At 44.0% G+C, this 19,040-nt stretch overlaps 1 protein-coding gene across 1 annotated transcript in view; it reads left to right on the top strand.

Annotated features, from left to right (window-relative positions):
- luzp1 (leucine zipper protein 1) overlaps positions 1-18,315 on the top strand; it is a 42,151-nt gene extending 23,836 nt beyond the window's left edge. The window contains exons 3-8 of the mRNA XM_079174437.1: positions 1,809-2,159; positions 2,292-4,575; positions 4,866-5,458; positions 5,585-5,764; positions 11,614-11,898; positions 12,642-18,315. Coding sequence (XP_079030563.1) covers positions 2,028-2,159; positions 2,292-4,575; positions 4,866-5,458; positions 5,585-5,764; positions 11,614-11,856 — 3,432 coding nt within the window. The 5' untranslated portion in view covers positions 1,809-2,027 and the 3' untranslated portion in view covers positions 11,857-11,898; positions 12,642-18,315. The remainder of the gene's footprint in view (positions 1-1,808; positions 2,160-2,291; positions 4,576-4,865; positions 5,459-5,584; positions 5,765-11,613; positions 11,899-12,641) is intronic.
- The last annotated feature ends 725 nt before the right edge of the window (positions 18,316-19,040 follow it).

Here is a 19,040-nt window from a genome sequence, read left to right as displayed (position 1 = left end):
AACAGTTAGTTATTCTCTTCACCTTTTCACTGGTAACATTGCTGCTTAGTGCAGTGTGAAAGGCTCTCATGAAGAATTGAACTATAGCTAGGTGAGCTAGTGAGCCTTCTCTGCTTTTAATAGATGCATGGGAATTTGTCATAATTTTTTTTTTGTGATTCTGCTGGAACAGGATCAGTCAGGACCGGTTTGGATCACAGCGACCACCTCAAGACAACAGAGAAAAATCAGCCTACAACTCACTTAACAAGCCACAGCTGGGCAACGCTATGCAACCCCAAAAATGACTTTATTGACTAAGGTGTTTTGGCATTGAAGTCGACAGCAAGGCTAGCAGTTTTCTCTCCCACATTTTCCCCCATTTGTCTTTTCCCCTGCTCCCTCTTAAGTCCGTGTACTTTGCAGTATTTCCTCAAAGTCTTGTACTCGCTGAGAAGATTACCAAACCACTCGACCTCATGAAAGTAAGGAATAATTAAAACGCTACAGCTAAACGCTTTGAGTTCACATTGTGCCTTTTCTTAAAGTAATCGTTGCCATGTTGACTTTCAAAGCGTATTGCCTTGGTTTATGTTCAACAAGACATTTAATGAATTGTGGGAAATGTGGTTTGGGCTTCTTACACCAAATGAAACGATTGAAAATATTTGAAACTATGCTGGAGGAAACCATAATGGCAAGTTATACCTTGTTGTATACCATGTACGCACATAGATAAAAAAGACTGAGACAATTTATTGCATTGGTTGCAGCTGTAAAAGTTATTTAATGTAAAGGAAAACTACAGTCTTTAAATGTAGTGGTTTATAGCTTCAGAGAGGCAATCTTTGAACATGGTGCTGTAGATTAAGAGAAAGAGGAGGCATGGAGCCGCTTGTCAGGGGGTCGATAAGTGATGATGTGTGCAGATGTTATGTCCTACCCTCAGGTCGATTTTCCTGCGCGGTCAGTGGGGGAAGCTTGCCAGAATGAAGGGAAAAGGGGGAGTAATAGGATTTAGGAAAGCACACTACCTGAATCATGCATGAGACGACAGCTTCAGCTGGTAGATCTATGGAGGCCATGCTGCGGTGTTCTCATCAGATATGCTGCATGCTGGGCCCACAGATCTATATTGTGTGTGTGTGTGCATACATACATATATATATATACACACACAGACCTAATAGTCTCTGTCGCAGAGTGAAACACTTTTCCTTTATCATCACATCCGTCCAATGTGACCATGACTGGAGTGTTGTGAGGGGCCTGTGATGTCATGGTTGCCACGGTGACGGCGGTGTATGTGTGCAAATGGGGGGGATGTGAAGGAGGTCTGTGTTATTGAGATATGCTGCTGTCAGCAGAAGCAGGCAAGCAAGCACAAATCGATGTTGGATACAACAGCAGCAGGGAGACTACAAAGTGTGTGTGTGTGTGTGTGTGTGTGTGTGTGTCTGTGTGTTCAAGCCTGTGCAGGCATGTTGAAACCCCTATACTCACACATAACATGTAATCAGTGCCACCTCCATCTCCTTCAAGGGACAGGCAAGGTGAAATGCATGGTGGTTCAGTGGAAAAAAGAAAGCGAGGTGCAGTGTTCGTCTTCTGTCCACTTAATACTACTTGTCATATTTGTAATTGTTGTACAATTTAGCCAGTTTCTGTATGTGGCAAATTGTTTTTATTGTAGTATAAAAGTGTAAAATGTGACTGTTCTGTTGTGCGGTCCTATTTCCTCACTTACTAAGCTATGTTTCGAGAATGTAAATGACTGTCATTGACAAATAAGGAATGACTAAGTGTTATTTCCTCTCTCCCTCCTACAGATGACAGATTCGTCTGCTAAACGCCACTCTGAGGGAACTTCAAAGTCTTAAAGCGACAGTGACGGACAGAACGCTGGGGGAAAAAAAAAAAAGAGTATTTTCCCCCAGAAAGGACTTGATAACACTTCCACACAAATGTGGACCTCCCAAAACATTGTCATCAAATAATCCGAACAACAAAGCAAACACCACAGATAAAACACAAAGAATTTTGTAGCCATGTCTGACAATAAAGACGTGACACATCGCCACCTGCGGCACAAGCTACAGAACCTCGGCCGAAGACTGGATGAACTGGAAGAAGCAACCAACAAGCTGCAGAAGGCTGAGGATGAGCTACTTGACCTGCAGGTGAGCACTGGTTAACTTCAGACAGTGTTTGTTTGTGTGTGCATATCGGAAGCAATGAGTGGAATGAGGTGGAATAGAAATTCACTCCATGAATGAATGGTTGAACACTGTCTCTCTCTCTCTCTTCTACAGGACAGAGTCATCCAGGGAGAAGGCAGCAACTCATCCCTGCTCGGAGACGTGGAGGACCTTAGGAAACGTCTCCTAAAGATCCAGGGGAAGGATGAGGAGGTACGCAAAGCTGAGGATCTCTGCCGCACAGTCAGAGAGAAACTGGAAGAAGAGGAAAGCCTGACGAAGGAGCTAAAGGCCGAGATTGAACGTCTACAACGGAGGATGGCGGAACTGGAGAAACTGGAAGAAGCTTTTGGGAAAAGCAAGTCTGACTGCAGCCAGCTCTGCCTGAGCCTGAATGAGGAAAAGAACTTGACCAAGAAGCTCTCGTCAGAGTTGGAGGCCCTCAAAGCACGTCTGAAAGAGGTGGAGGGCTCTGAGACAAAGCTGGAGAGAGCAGAGCAGGTTTTGGCTATGGATCTTGAGAAACTCAAAGGATTCACCCAAACCTTTATGAGTGAGCGTAAGAGGCTAGTAGAGAAACAGAGGGAGGACGAGAAGATCATTCTGAAGCTGACAGAAAAATTGGAGCACCAGAAGAATTGCCTTGGCCTGTCTGCAGACCCCGGTCATGCAGATTTCATGAGGTCACGAATTGAGGATGAGCTTTCATCCACAGGGCTCCTCACGGGTAAACTGGCTGGACGCAAGAAGAGCCTTGAGTACTTGAAGCTGGCTGATGACAACATCGGTCTTGTGAACAAATCTGAGAATGAGAAGAACAGCGGTCTTGAAGGCTCACAGGATGAGGACAACAAAGTAAAGGAGCTGACACAGGAAGTAGAGAGACTGAAGAATCGCCTTAAACAGCTGGAGATAGTGGAGGAGGATCTAAAGAGTTCAGAGTCCAGAAATGGCGAACTTCATGAGAAGTTCCAGATGGAACGAAACCGCGCTCGCCAACTGAACGAGCAGGTGGAACAGCTCAGGACGCAGCTGAAAGGTGGAATTGGAAGAAATGGAACCAGTAATGTGGATAAACACGGCAATGTAGGCACCAACATTTGCCCCAACAGCCCTGCTAAAGTCCTGGAGAATGGCAAAGCTGAGAATGAAGAGATTATTGTGAAGGGATGTTTCAGACAAGAGAAGCCCAAATATAGGAGTGCTGCAACCGGCTCAGAGCCGAGTTCCCCCAAACATAAAAACAGGGAGCTCTCTCCTCAGCATAAGAAAGAGACAAAGCTGAGGAGCAAAGATCCCAACCACTCAGAGGAGAGCTCTCCCAAGTCTGCGAGGAGAGCCCTGAGTCCTGCGCACAATAGTAGAAGGACACCCAAAACCCCAGCTACTGTGATTTCTTCTGATAACGGAACCAGAGACACAAGACGAGGCAGTGAGGAAAAGACGAGAGGAGCCACTCCCTGCTCTGTAAACACCTCCTCTACTGAGATTAAGAAAGCGCCTGTTCTTAGCCGCTACCCTCCAGCAGCTAATGACCAGAAGCCACTGAGGGTGGCTCACAAACAGACTGATGGGGATAATAAAAAGGGCAAAGTAGAAACGTTTTCAAACCTATACGTAGGTAGTGATAGTGAATCAAACAACTCTGATGTAGTGCCTGACCGTTCAAGCACCATCAACAGTATCTCTGCTTTAGAGAAGGACACAGCGTCTGCCTCAGATCAGGAATCAACAGACCAAGTTCAGGAATCTGTCTCTGTATCTGTCGCCCCTACCCTGTCCAAAGCCAATGGAGCCTACGCAGCCTTCAGATCCCCCGTCACTCCACTGTTGCCCAACGACCAGGGGTCAGAAGGTCATTCATCTGCCTCTGAAACAGAATCTACTGGTTCAAGGCCCTTTGAACCAGAGCCTGTAACTGAGACGACTACTTCAACTGTAAGCAGTAAGACTGCAGCCTCCAGATATCCTAGATACCCCCATGTCCATGACTCCCATTCAGAGGGTTCTTCTTCCAGGAGCTCGTTTGATGAAGAGCTCCACAACAAAACACTGTTAGCTGAGGGAAGCCACCAGGGGCCCACACATACTGCATCGGGGATCGAGATCCAGCGAGTGTGCAGCCCACGCGAGGCTCTGAGGTCCAAAGCTGTCATCAAGCCTGCGATCATAGAGATCGACAGGAAGGAAGTGATGATTTCAGAACCTTTGTCTACAAATGGCAAACCCAAAATCTCCACCAAACCCATGGTGACCACCACTAGCAAAATGACCAGTAGTATAACCATCTACCCCAATGACCCAAGCTCTTCAAGAACAAGCAGTCGCAGCAGCAGTGTGTCCAGTGAGCCCTTGCCGATCAAAGAACGCCACACCTCCACTAGTAACATCCTCATAGGTAAGGACGCTAAAGGATGGCAGTCATGTTTTTAACAGTGCAGGTGCTATGATACAATTTATTTTAACTATTTGAACATGAGGTGCTTTGAGCTAAATGCTAATGTCAGCATGCTATCATGCTCACAGTGACAATGCTAACATGCTGACGTTTAGCAGGTATAAGGTTTACAATGTTCACCATCTAGCTGTAGAAGCTGCATTACTGTCTTGTTACTCTTACTGTCAGGTTGTTGCAAATATAACATGTTTTGGTTGGAAAATATTGGATATACTTTTCTTCATTGCCAGGCCCCAGCAGTGAGCACCATGGCAGCATCTCTGTCCCGTATGAGATCTCCATTCCCAAAAGTGAGATCACCTTGCGGTCGTGCCAAGACCAGGACTGCATAGTAGACGACCCCAGTGATTCCTCATCAAGGTCCCAACACCACAACACTTCCAGAGTGGAGACCACCACCAGCCACCTGTGCTGCCAACGCGGCAACTTCAGCCGCCAGTCCATGGACACCACCTCTGCAGACTTCAACGACACAGAGTCAGGCTTCGAAAGCAGCAGCAGCAGTAGCACCACCACGGTCACCAGCTGGAGACACCAAAGACAAGGCCAGCACTCCCAAGAAGACGGTTTACCAGACTCGAAGAATGTGACCGTGAGAAGCACCTGGAAGAACCGGGGCACTGCGTCAACGGATGAGACGGGCCAAGGAAGAGGAGGCGCAAGGCCCATGACTGATGGGGGGTCTGAGGATGAAGCAGAGGTCGCAACAACATGGAGGGCTTACCGGGCAACCACGTTTGACACAGAAGAAACAATAAACAGCGGAACAGGAGCTGGTGGGAATGCTGAGGCACAGAGGGGAGTCAAGCCGTCCCCTGCAGAGGTGAGCTAAAGAACAAATGTATGAGACAAATGAGTACGTTCTTTACACAAAGTTAACAATAAATTGGAGAATATCAACTACTTGATAGCTGCATGATGTTGCTCTTTGTGTTGCTCCCTGTCCCAGGTGTACATGCGTAGGATCAACAATGTGGTCACTAATCCCAGAGAGGTCGAGGACCCCGTGCCTCGCAGAGGCAAACGCTCACAGTCTCCCACCACGGAAGCAAGAGGCCTGGGAAGGACCGTACCCCACGCACCTGTTACCGCTCAGTCCTGGGGCCGATCCTACACACAACCACCACAGGTAGGACGACGTCTTTTAGTTTTGGTGACACTTTTCTGCTATCATAAGATGTGTTCTTTTGACATGATGCAGGTAGATAGAAAGTGTTAGAACAAATGAATTGTGTTTTAGTCTTCATCAAATGGAAAGCACAAAGCAAGTGTCATGGTTTTGCAAAATGTGGCTGGTAATTTTACATGCCTGGAGTGTTTAGTGTTTTGACAATGTGGAAGTCACTTAAAGTAACTCAATCACTTAAAATGTAATTCCTCCCTTCTTGGAAAATTAGTCCTTGTGTCTGCTTTAAATTTCTCAAACTTTTCTGGCATCAAACAAACATGTGACGGCACTATTACTTCATTATGTGTCTTCTAAAATACCCTGCATTGCTACGCAGGTGAAGGCCTTATCCGTACCACTCTGCAAATGGTTGTCTTGCAGATAAAAGTCCAGAAAGTACAACCACAGCGCTGAGCTCCTGGTGTGTCCACTTTGCATGAGAGCTCAGCTTGTATTTTTCCCTGACGCCAGACTCTGCGACTTCAAGCTTAGCACAGCAGTTCTGTAGGCCCCACTCCTGCTGCCCCAGTAAGCACAAAGAGAAAAGGGTGGGACAAAATTAAAAGAAAAAGAGGGAGGATGGAAATGAAAAAGACCTTAACAGGGGGAAAAGAGGGTTCGGAAAACCTCAAGGAGAAGAAAATAGCTTTCATTTAAATGCGCCACCACGGTCTGTGCCCCTGCCAGGCTATTCTACACAAACATTACTAAAAGAAAACAGTTGCTCACCCCCACTTAGTGCATGCATTGGATCACTGTGTGTTTGCGTATTGATCCACATACATGAATCTTTCACCTGTTACTGTGTAAGAGCTTATATTTTAGGCTCCTGGTTTACTTTTAGTATGGGAAAATGTAATCTAATCACAATCTGCCGTATGACTTCAACACTTTTGTGGCGCTACATTATAAACAATTAATTATAAAGACACAGATTGAGCCCACTAATTTCATGTATGTGTGCCTATGCGTTAACATGTAAGATTGTGTGCATAGCTACAATTAATAGAGTGTGAAAGTTTATACAAGTCTTTTAGAAAGATGGGGTGAAAACTACTAATGGGCTACAGTATTAACTTACTTGTCTATTGGTGTATAATATATTGTCAAATGGCCGTAGTACTGCTTACAGAGTGGGCTCCATGGCTACAATAACATCAGTCTGTCAGTTTGACAAACTATGCTGGACTAGAGGCCTTTGGGTAAAATCTCTGTGTTTTCCCCTAGAAATAAACTGGATGTTGCCAAGGAGACCAACACATACATGCAAAGTGTCCGCTGTCTCATCCATCATGTTTGCTCACATTAGCTTTACCTTCATTGAAACTGTCTTTGTCTTTACATATACTGTGTATATATACACAGCACACAGAGATTGCCTGTAGATGGTAATCTTTTTTTAACTGGAGGTTGCCACATGGGTAAACCACAACGTCATCATTTGTATAGCTCTATGGGGTATTCTTTTAGAAGTAGGGTATTGAAGGCATATTGACCAGGATCAGGACTTCAGCAGGTTACAGGGTCGTTGTTGTGTTCTGCACCAAAGTCGTGCAGTGCTTTTAGGCTTCGTGGGTTCTCTTCCTCTGAGAACTTTCACCAAGGCATTTTTTGGTATTAAATCTGATATTGAATTATGACGTCCCGACCCACGGCTTTGACGCGGAAGTCGCCATGTTGAGAGCCGTGTGGAGGCAATCCCTCTGCTCTGAATATTGTATTGAGAACCTTTTTAACATTTAAAAATGTTGTTTAATGTGAGCATCCGTCACTCACATGAACACACACCACTCTGCTTCAGTCACAACAAAGACGATGAACATCGTTTGGGTCTTTCATCTACAGCCAGAAGATCCATTGCATAAAAAAACACCAGCAAACATGACGTTGGAGCTCTAATTGCCTACAGGGCCCCTCCCTCTTATTAGCCTCAATGGGCTCAATGAAATCTGTCTTAACAATGAGCCTTGACCCTTAACTCCCCCCGCCTTTCAACACTGATATAGACTAGAAAGAGCAGTGGGGGACAGCCAGCTTTGTTTTTTGTTTCTGACGCCTCCCCGCCCTCCTATTTAATGTCATCCAAGCCCCAACGTGAGCAAAGTGGCTTCAAGTCGTGTATTTGAGAAGCTCTGTCGGGGTCGGTGCCCACATCAGTTCCACTACATGGCTACTACAGCGCTTTTTCAGGAGGGCTCTCCTCTTTCTGACCCTGTCCCACATCACTCATCCTTGATAGCCCTGGTTATCCTAAAGCCCCGAGTCCCTGACCTGTCTCTCATGTGGTAAATCGGCAGTGACCTTTTTTTGTCAGCCATGCGCTATGCTGTGGAAATTTCCCAAACCCACTTAGTTGACACTGCGGTACTTTAAAACCACGTTCATCGTGATATTTAATGGACGAACTGGTCACTCTGTTTGGATAGCAACTATGAAGAAAATTTGCTGTGTGCAAAAAAACAACATACTTCAATCCATAATTATGCTTCAAAGCATGTCTTGGAGCACAGCTGATCATTTTTGGTTTGGATTCTAAGAACATTTCAGTGGTCTGAACAGCATCCATTCCCAAGAGGTTTGGATAAATACAGCTGTAGTTGGGACAGAGGGAGGTTGGGATTAGTTTGTGATTGCCGTGTCAAAAGTTGATGGAAGAGGTTTGTGTACACGTTTGTAGATGGAGGCATGTGGGTTAATGGAAGGGGAATGTCGTTAACGTCCTTTCTTTCTCCTTTGGCTAAGGCTTCATTCACCAAAGTTCCGGACTGCGTGTGAATAGCAGCTGTTTATATATGATGTTGTAGTTTTAGACATTTACTCTTAAATTCTCTTTCATTATTAAAAGATTGGTTGAAAAATGTGTATCTTTGCTAGAGATTAAAATATATCTCCTGTCTACATGACCTACATGTCTTTGTAAGTATTTACATCAAAGTAGTGATCAGAGTAGTGCAGACTGAAAATCACCGATCAATAAATAGTGATTAAGGAGGAGACGACACTCCCAGTTCCTTTAAGCACCCTGGAGCGATCTGGGAAAACTGACAGCTTATTGATTAGCTTTCTTTCGTGAACCTCATGCATAAATTATTTGGATGCCATTTATTCAAACCTCTAGTGCACAGAGAATGACATCTTTTCATCTAATGAAAGGTCATTTTTGTTGTCATCATGATCCAAATCAATGGCTGCTGTTTACCCTTGACTCTATGGATGGCAGTGTCTGCCTGTCGGTTCACCACATTGGTCCAGAACAAAATATCTCAACAACCGATTGCCATGACATTGTATGCAAACATTCATGGTGTCCAGAGGATGAAGCCCACTGACTTTGGTGATCCCCTCAATCTAACTATAGCACCACCATGACGTTGATATTTTAGTTTTTTTTATTGAAACATCTTGACAACCAATGGATGGATTGGCACAAAGTTTACCATACAGGACTTGGTCCAAAACACGTAAAGATACAAATAAAATGTCCGTGTGAAAATGGTGCTTGCTTGAGTACAGAGCAGAACAGCATTGCAGTGATTCCTCCCTGCTGTAGCTGTAGGAAACCTCAGCCCGGACATGAATGAACCGTGAACTTATGTTTGGCCGAGGATAGCGGGGCCGATATGGCCGATGAACGAGATACCCAAACATCCTTTTGTTGAGTCAAAAACCAGCAGCAGCGAGCTAAAGTGTGGGATCCTGGCTAGTCTACTGCTCACCGTTCGCCTGATCTGACCCGTGCAGAAAAATCCCTCTGGAATAAGAGTGAGCAGCAGCTAAAGTTGTAGAGCATCAAACAACAGACACTTAGCAAACGCCCCATGAAAAGCTATAAAAGAATGGCTTTTATAAATCATAACCAATAAACCGATCATCACCAGGGAAAATCAAACACACATTTTTTACTTTTTCTGAAACATTTCACCTGGAGTGTCAAGAGTGTTGTCTTGCTGGAGAGGTGATTTAAGAGTTTGGGTTGGCAAGACATCCCCATTCCTTTTTAAAATTGGGCGAGAGACCAAGGGCAGACAGATTTAAAGTAGGGATATAATTTCTTCTGCAGACGCTCTGACACGCTACTTGTATTACTTCTTACATCTGCTGGCCTTCATTTTGCATTAGAAAGAAGAGCTTTCTCACAGTGTTCTTTTGGTTTTCAAAGTAAACTCCTGGAAACTGTATTGATAATTCTAACAATGAGCCTCCTTTTTCTCATGAAAGTATGTATGCCCGAAAAGCCTAAAACACGAGAAGATTGATACCACTCCGATGTATCCTTGGTAAATATGAATCTGCAGTTGGTTAGCTTAGCTTAGCTTAGAAAGACTCGCCCACAACGCAACATTTTTACAGATATGAGAGGGGCATCGATCGTCTTATCTCACAAAGAGAAAGTGAATAATTGTATTTCCCCATATGTCAAACTATTCCATTAAATATCACAGAACATGACTAACCTTTTCATTTGACATACAAAGTTGGTACGAGATATGTACTCGTTTCTGTTTTTTTTTATGGTGTCAAATTATCACGCTGTGCTACCAGACTTTGATTTAACGTTTCTGATTATAGCGGCCTATAAAAGCGTGTTTTCCAAGCTGAAGGCCTTCAGGTGTGAGCTGGAGCAGGTCTGTGATGACAGCAGCACTTGCTGTTCCAGTAGATTTCCTCTGCTGCGGCACATCAACTTTCTTAACAGCATTTATTACAGGCTGACGTTGCTCTTGCCCAGATATTTTCTTAAATTAACTTTCAGCCACATGGGGGGAAAAAGCTCTCCGTTGGCACACACACACAGAAGTTACTAATTTTTCCCTCGACTGAAGCCACACGTTTTCTAAAAGATGCTTTGGTTCTATTGAGCGTTACACTTCATCATTTTCAAGCTTTTTCTTTTAATACATGCCAAATCTTTATTGTCAGGTGTATTTTTTTTTTTTACTTTTGTTAATTTAATCCTATTACAATATGTTGAACAAAGCACAAGCCTCCTGTTGATTGTAGGAGGAACACTGGAAGTGCATTACTTGGCAACCTTGTAAAAGCCCCCGGTCTTGCAGCTGTGGCTTACCATAGAAGGAGAATATGCCACTCTGCCGTTTCCTCCCCCCGGTGACTGGAGCAGGAAGTGACCACACTAAACACGCCTACTTGGCAGGATTCGCTGGTGACTGATTTCCTGTCTGTTACCCCTGGAGACCGAGAAAGGCAGTCCAGCAGGGCACTATTAAAGCCAATTAGTGAGAATGCATTCTAAAACGGCATCAGGAGCCAACTCCAACCCACCAAATGTCACTAATTATGGTGCTTTTTTAAAGCTGAAATTACAGGAGCAGGGTGCTGTTTCTGTGTGCTTTAGGAACTGCATCGTCATCTAACTCTCGCTTTCTTAGAGCAGGGTTGCTGAGGTTATGAGAGGGGACGTGCCGCTGTAGCCGCCACAGACTAGTAACGTTGGGTTTGTTTTCTAGTCAGCCCACCAAATTATAAATCTCTCAGCTTGGGGTATGTTTGGGGTTTTTGGTTGGGGATTTTTCCCCTGGCAGAAGTCCACATGGCAGTCTTTGCCTGTCACACACCAGTTAACATAAGCAGCATATATTTAATGCCCACATAATACAAAAGTCCAAACAAAATGCCCAGAGCTCCTAACACAACTCCAGAATATGGGATTGAAGGAATTGACCTCTGTTGTAATGTTTGTGTTTCTGACAAATGCAAATGCCAAACCAACCCACGTCTTAAACTTGCTGCGGCTGCCAATTCTGAAAGGGAACAAAACTTTTCTTTATCACGTTTTCTAACCTTTCCAGGCTGCTGATAGCGCAGAGCCCAGTCCAAGCCCGAGCGACAGTCCAGCCTCCTGGAGGCGGCAGATACCCAGCAGCGACTCTCATCACCCGGGGGGCTCTAGTGACCGGGCGTCCAAGACGGCGGGGGCCTCCTCCAGAGGGGATCTGTGGTCCAGTCGGGGTCAAGGGTCAGGGGCCAGAGCCGAAGGGAGGAGTGGACCGGGGAGCCGACCATGGAGTCATCGTCACTCTGAGCATCATTAGCCCGGCTGGGGTCTTAGCAGCACTTCTACAGCAAGAGGACAGGTAGGAGAGGACAGGGTCTTTTCTTTTGTCTCCTGAAACTAAACAATTAAAGGAAACTGATCTTAATTGCCCCTGTTGGAATGATGTCACATCTCCTAATGGGGTTTCAAATCGAATTTTCAGTATTAAGCTGACCTGACGCTGCTGTAGCACATTTCACAGCAGTGCAGTGGTTTAATGATTAGAGTGACCCCCAGTGGGAAGCCCCAGCTTCCCTGCATGTAACAGTTAGCATCCATCCTGCTGAGGGGTCCACAAGCAAGGAACGGTGCTGTAGCTAAACCTGCAAGCAAGCGTGAGGGAGAAATCCTGAATTGTTAATAATTCCGAATATTTTCCTGATTCCTCAGCAGTTTCCTGGGAAGAATGATGTACTTAAGCACAAATTAGGAGACATTTTGAGATTGTTGTTGTTTTTTTAAAGAAAAGCTTTAAGCTCCATTTGAACCCAAGTTAATATTCATTCATTATTCACTTCTTTTTAGAAAAGTTATTTTTCATACATGTTACATAAATGTCATATTATACTTGTTCAGCTGATTAAAACACTTGAGGTTTTGTGGAAATAGATTTGTCATTGGTAAGTGAACTAATTTAGCTTAATTAGTACCAAATTACTTTGTTCTTTCTGGCACACTTTCTTGGAGATTATTCGGAAATTATGGACCAATCATGTCAAAAGAAGATGAATTGTTGTGTTAAAAGAATGAAGGTTTAAGCAAGGTCTTTCTTTTTCTTGACAGCACTCCATCAAGCTCTCAATGGCACAAGAAGGGCCAAAACATCAGTCTCCCATCAAGTAATGGCTTCCATCTCCAAAAGTCAACATCCACAGCTTTTATAGCAAAGAAAAGAAAACTAGCAGTTGCAGCCACATAGTACAACAAACCACAGACCTGACATCCTTACTCTGACCCTGAGTGTGTGCTGAGACGTGAACAGCTCTTCCTATCCGGAACTTTCTCTGTCCCAAAAGAGGCATAAATGGAAAGACAGTGCCTGTACAGTGTTTTGGAGGTCGCCTCACCAGCCCATGTATCCTCTTCTGCTTCTCGTGTTGGATGTATTATAGTGTAATCTCGAAACTTGACAAGGGAGAGGCTGGCATGTTGAGGACGGCTGGGGATTTTCCTGTGTGCCGGAAAGGGTTTAAAGAGATTTATAGGAAGAAGGACTCAAAACGTTTCTCAGAGGACCATTACAGTGACCTCAATGGAGCGGGATATATCGCTTCTGCATCAGAATTTCAACCTTTCTCCATCACTGAAAAAAAACCATCACTGAAAAAAAACAACAACCCAATCTTCTATCAACAGCAGTACAATGTTTAAGATGCGTCTTCATCTCACAGGGCTGGATCTTCATGCAGAGTTCTTCACACACTAATAGATCTTTAACTTTGTAATGTGACCAAAAACAGGAAGCGAATTATTGTCTTTGCTGAGTCCATATGTGCGTTTCAGGATTTTTGTCACACATAAATATACACACAACCATACAAACACGTGCACATCTTTTTATTTTTGGTTCATTTTTTGCCCATGTCACCACTTTCTGGCATGCGGCCTCAAAACTGGATTTAATTTGGAGTCTTCGATGTTGAGTGAACATTTGCATGTTTCTAAGTAATAAATGAAGAGCACTTGAAAGATTGTGACTCAGCATGTACTCTGCCTAAAGGATTGTTGGTTGGCTGCATTTAAGGAGCGCGCACACACACACACACACACACACACACACACACACACACACACACACACACACACACACACACACACATATACAGATGAATTCTGACAGGCCGGGACCATATTTATGCTTTTTGCCATTTTCATCAGTTATTTAGATTCTTTGTAATTCGCTTCCTGTTCTGCATTATCCTTTCCCTTTCTGCTCAACCATATCAAGAAAAAAACCCGTAGTTTGCACGCAGTGAAATGCAATGCACATGTAGAAAAATGAATAATTAGGGGGTGGGGGGGTATTGTTTATAACCTCAAACCATGCTACAATTTCCATGGTGCTTTGTTTTACAGCTCTTGCAATTGTCCTCATTCATGTATTTTTAGAGAGCCATAGCAAAAGAGGAGTTTCTGTCTTAACTGAACATTGGACTTCGGATTACCAGCAAACTTGGCCTGGCAAGGTGGACATTTTTTTTTCTTCAGTGCTGCTGTAAATACTGGTCTACATGCCAGCCAGTCATAGGAAGACACGAGACTCCTAATCACAAGGAACTGACAGTTCAGCTTGTATGTGACTGGGTTCGCCGTGCGAATTGTCCCAGCTTATCTTTCTTATTTCTGTACAGGTGTATTATTTTGTCACATCATAAAATATCAACATGCGGTTGCTATGTTGGAGCAATCTCTCACAGGAGGGGTGCCACTGCAACAACGGGGGTGCCATAATCCAGTATAGTAGTGGCCAGTAATTCAAATAAGGTGTTTTCATTGAGGTGAATGGTGCATATCAATGACTTTTTAATTAGGTTCCTGCTGGACTTTAGATCTGACACACAACATTTATTGCAGTACGACAGGCGATGTAAACGTTGATCCTTTCCACAAAATATATGAATGTTGCTATTGAATGCAGCTGAGAATGACCCAATTGCTTGATGCCCACAATCCAACACGACTGCACTGTTTATCGGACAGGATCATGTCACCATAACTGTGACAGCTTGGGACACATGAAATCTGTTCAAGAACTTTAAAAAACGCTCCATCTGGTTCCTCTGCTGTTACGGATCTCATTGCCGTGTTGAGCCACAGCCTGCTGGGGACGGCCTGTTTCAGAGTCGGTGTGTATTTCTCAGTTCTCCTGTATTCTACCAGCCGCCATCTAGCTGTAGTATTTATTAGTCTTCATACATGTACAGGTTCTTTTGTTGAGGGGTCTGTCGCCGCTTTGTCACTTTACTGTTTATGCAAGCAGGAGATTAAATGCAATCAATAAACTGCCCTCCCCCCTCCATGCAATGTTTGTAACAATGTCAGTCATCATGCTTTACATACAAAATCGGTGATAACTCCAAACTTAGCCGTTTGTTTACCTTCAGAATGCACATTTTCACTAATATCTACTTCTTTTACTTTTTGCTAGAAATATCGACAGTATGTTCATCTGTGCCTTGAGATAAAGTAAGAGAGCGAGATTATCCCAACGAATTCAGACCTGCACCAAATTGTTAGTCTTGCTGTGCATATAAATGACATGCAATACTGATCGTGAGGTTGACTTTTTCTTTTCGAGGATTGTTGTACGGAACATCGTAAAAGTATTTTGGGTTTAAGCGTAAAACGGAGGTTCTTAGAAGGAACTCCCCCCCTGAGGATGTCAGAGCAAGGTTCCCTAAGAAAGACCTTTTTTTTTTTTTAACCCAACTTCAAAGTACCCTTTTAAAGAGTATAGACCGCACCGCCCAAAAAGCTATGTCCTTTGGATTTGTCTGTCAGGGTTTGCAGCCTCGGAGAGGATTGCCATGTGGCCACTGCTGGCTTTAAGACTGTTCAGAGCTCCTAGTGCGCGCGCCAAGACTTGATGATCATGTAGTCTTTCTCTGTTATTGTTTCTTCTACCACTCTTCTCATTTACCAAGAGTGAATGCGATCTTTTCCCCAATCTCTCATCTTCTCAACCAATTTCCCTTTTAATACAAGAGAGAAGTCAAGTGTCCCTCTTTCCTCTCTTTCTCATACTTTGCTCCGTTGCTTCCTTCTCACTTCCTAAAGGGGAGGCCTAGACCTAAACAGCAGTGATGTGTGTGTCCAGAGTTATATTATTGAAGGCGAGAGGCCCGTCACCAGGCTGTGATGGGCAGCGCCCCGGGTGGCTGAAAGGTCAGAGGTCAGAGCTGCATCTAATCCTGTCTGTATGTCTTGACTCAGGGCTTCTAAATACAGGCGAGAGGAAGACCGACAGCTTGGCAGTGATGTCCACTTTAGGGATAATTAAAACAGACTGTATCGAATGTCCAGCTCTGCCTGAGCTCATGCTGCCAGAGATACACGCGGTGTGGTCGTCCATCGGTGTGTGTGTGTGTGTGTATGTGTGTTATTAATATGTCAGCGAGGGCTTCTCGTTTTAAAGCTCGACATGTGAACTGCTGTGTTGTAAGCTGCTGCAGATCCCCGAGTAAAAACGTGCGCGTGTGTTTATCAGAGTTGGCATGCAGGGCCGGAGATTGTTTCTTTTTTTGAGGCTGACATCACCGTGGTTCAGGATTACTGTGTATATAGCAACTCGGTGATGCAAGTGCGAACACGAATGCCCTCCTCAACCTTTATCCTGCCTTACTTCCCCCGCGTTTCCCTCCGCCCAACGAATAAGTCCGACAGTTTCACCCGTCCTTACTCCAACTACACTGTGCAGCCTCTATCATTTGCTCGTCTACTTTCATTCTCCAACCTTTTCTTAACCTTCTGTTCTTAAACCTGTAACCCCCCCCCCACCCGCCCCAACTTCGAGAGAGCCTTTGAATCTGGGGTCCCAGGAAGAGCCCAGCTGTTGAAAACTGTAGGTTTTTATGACACGTTGGAGGGTTTCCCTCCCGGAGACCGGCTTCAAAGAAAGCAGGGCTTTTTAAAAGGGTTAAGTTGAAACTCCATCCTCTGCTATGCGTGATGCCTTTCTTCCTTACAAGCCCCAAAGCACACTATCACCCGGCTGTACATCCACCCCGTCCACTGGAATCTAGCTGGACTCTGTGTGCCGGCATGAAGACCACTTTAGGCTTCGACCTGAATGTGTTTTGGGCTACGATCCACTGTTCTAGGTCCTATTCGTTGCTCCCAGTGGCAAGAGCCTGTATAGTGTTGACATGGTGGAATGTCCTGACTGGTCATCCGGGACTCAAGTGAAGACTTTACAGTTTTCAGAACTTCTACAGCTTTTGTGGCGTGATAAACGGAGGTTTTTGTTGGTTCCTCTCCTGCCTGAATGGTGGCAGTTTTGCAGAACATTGTTGAATAAGAGAATCCGTATGATAGCTGCTCCTGGAGAACAATATTTAGGACATGGCTGTGAATGTCATAATAGAAAATTGGACAAGAAGTGGTTAAACAGTAGTTGGCAGAAATCCACTTAAACTCTGGTGTTGTAAGTATAATCATCCGTTATTTACAAGTCATTGTTTTTTTCCCTTTTTATTAAGTAGACTAGAATGTACTTAGTGGAGATTGGAGTGGCAAGGCAGAAATGGCTCTCGGGCAGCGAGCAGGCCCTTGTCCTCAAAAGCCTCCATTGTGAAACCAGGGTCATGATGTCATTGGGTGGCGTAGGCTGTAATCTGCACTTAACCAGCACTTAACTTTAAGACCTCAAACGACTAATGCCCCTTTAGTCCCCTTTGTCAAAAAAAATGGTGTCCCAGAATTGTATTTTAGTTCCGTTTCAGTCGCTGTTTGCTGAATGTACCACAGTCGGATATGTTGTGTATTTTTGCACCAGCCAAATTGGAGTATTTCCGAATCATCCCACCAGTTAAAGAAAGGAAATTGGTGTGCACTCAGTGAATGAATGATCTTTGAGGTATGGCACCCTGTTATGCCTGCATCTCAGCCTTCTAACATTGTGCCAAAATCATTCCACAGTATTTCCAGTTTACAGTTGGAGACGGTGCCAATGCTTCCCCAGACGGTCACCCTGTCTCTAAGATACTGAAATTAAGGGGACATATTCAATTTGAGGGTTTTCTTTTTTGTTTTCTGTCAATTGTGTTTTGATTTCTTTGTTAAACAAAAGATGTCTTATTTTGGAAGCTATATCGGATAGATTTTATTTAAGGAAACTTGTAATTTTGTAAAGTGGGCCTTATTATTGAAATATATTAAGTATTTTGTCCATCTTGATTTTAAGAATGATATTTTTTGCAAGATAAATATCTTCTTCCTCATTGTTAATACACTCCTGGAGAGTACTTCTTCCTGTATTTTGTGTTTGTTATTTTAATGCAAGACATTTCTCACGACATGATGGCACACCGCGGATCAGAGAGAGAGAGAGAGAGAGAGAGAGCGAGAGAACCCAGGGTTGTGTCATAGCCATTGAAAACTGAGAGCTATGTGCGTTTTATCAGTGCTGAGCAGGTTTGCAGTGCTGAGTGATTCACCATGTGTCGTCCCGCTTTTATCAGGGACCATTCAGTGCTGCAACCTCTTTGCTGCTCTGTTCTCCCTCGCTCTTTTAAATTCAGGGTTCGTACATGCTTTTTGTAAGTGCGTACGTTTTGTAAGTGCTGCCAAAGAAAGAAGCGTGCAGGCCCCAGAAACACACGTGTGTGTGTGTGTGTATGTGTATACGTGTATATATATATATATATATATATATATATATACATATATATATATATACACACACACACACAATAAACGTAACAGGAATCAAATCATATAACTGGATCTCTTTTACACACATACATGCACAGATACAAGAATATCAGGCCTGTACAATCAACTGTTATTTTTATTTCTGAATGTTTATAAGTTCATTTTGTTTGCAGAAAAAGGAGACTGACAAACAGAGGTGTCAAACACAAAACTGTATGCAATGAAATCAGATCAAATGGGTTTTTATGGTTTAATATTGCTTCTCAGTGTGTCGGCAATGCCAGATGGACTGTGTGGGGAGGCTTTTTTTTCTGTTTTAGACTTAATACATTGTGCATGTTTTAACCTTACTGTGGCTGGCGCACTCTGCATGTAGGTCTCTTGAAGCTGCCAACTGTACAGCAGACCATATGTATTCCAATAAAAATAAAAACCAACCTGTTTGTAACACGTTTCCATGTCGGAACCTGTGTGTGTGTGTGTGTGTGTGTGTGTAGCTGATCGTGTGTAAAACCCAACCATAATCTCGTTTATGCTTTTCTGCTGAACAAGCTCAGCAAGTTTTGATTTCATAGCGGTACTGTGTGTGTGTGTGTGTGTGTGTGTGTGTGTGTGTGTGTGTGTGTGTGTGTGTGTGTGTGTGTGTGTGTGTGTGTGTGTGTGTGTGTGTGTGTGTGTGTGTGTGTGTGTGTGTGTGTGTGTGTGTGTGTGTGTGTGTGTGTGTGTGTGTGTGTGTGTGTGTGTGTGTGTGTGTGTGTGTGTGTGTGTGTGTGTGCGTGCAATTCTCTGCTTTTACCAGCGAAAACAGCA

Source organism: Pholis gunnellus (assembly GCF_910591455.1).
Source record: "Pholis gunnellus genome assembly, chromosome: 15".
Taxonomy (NCBI): Eukaryota; Metazoa; Chordata; class Actinopteri; order Perciformes; family Pholidae; genus Pholis; species Pholis gunnellus.
This window is presented reverse-complemented; position numbering and strand designations above follow the sequence as displayed.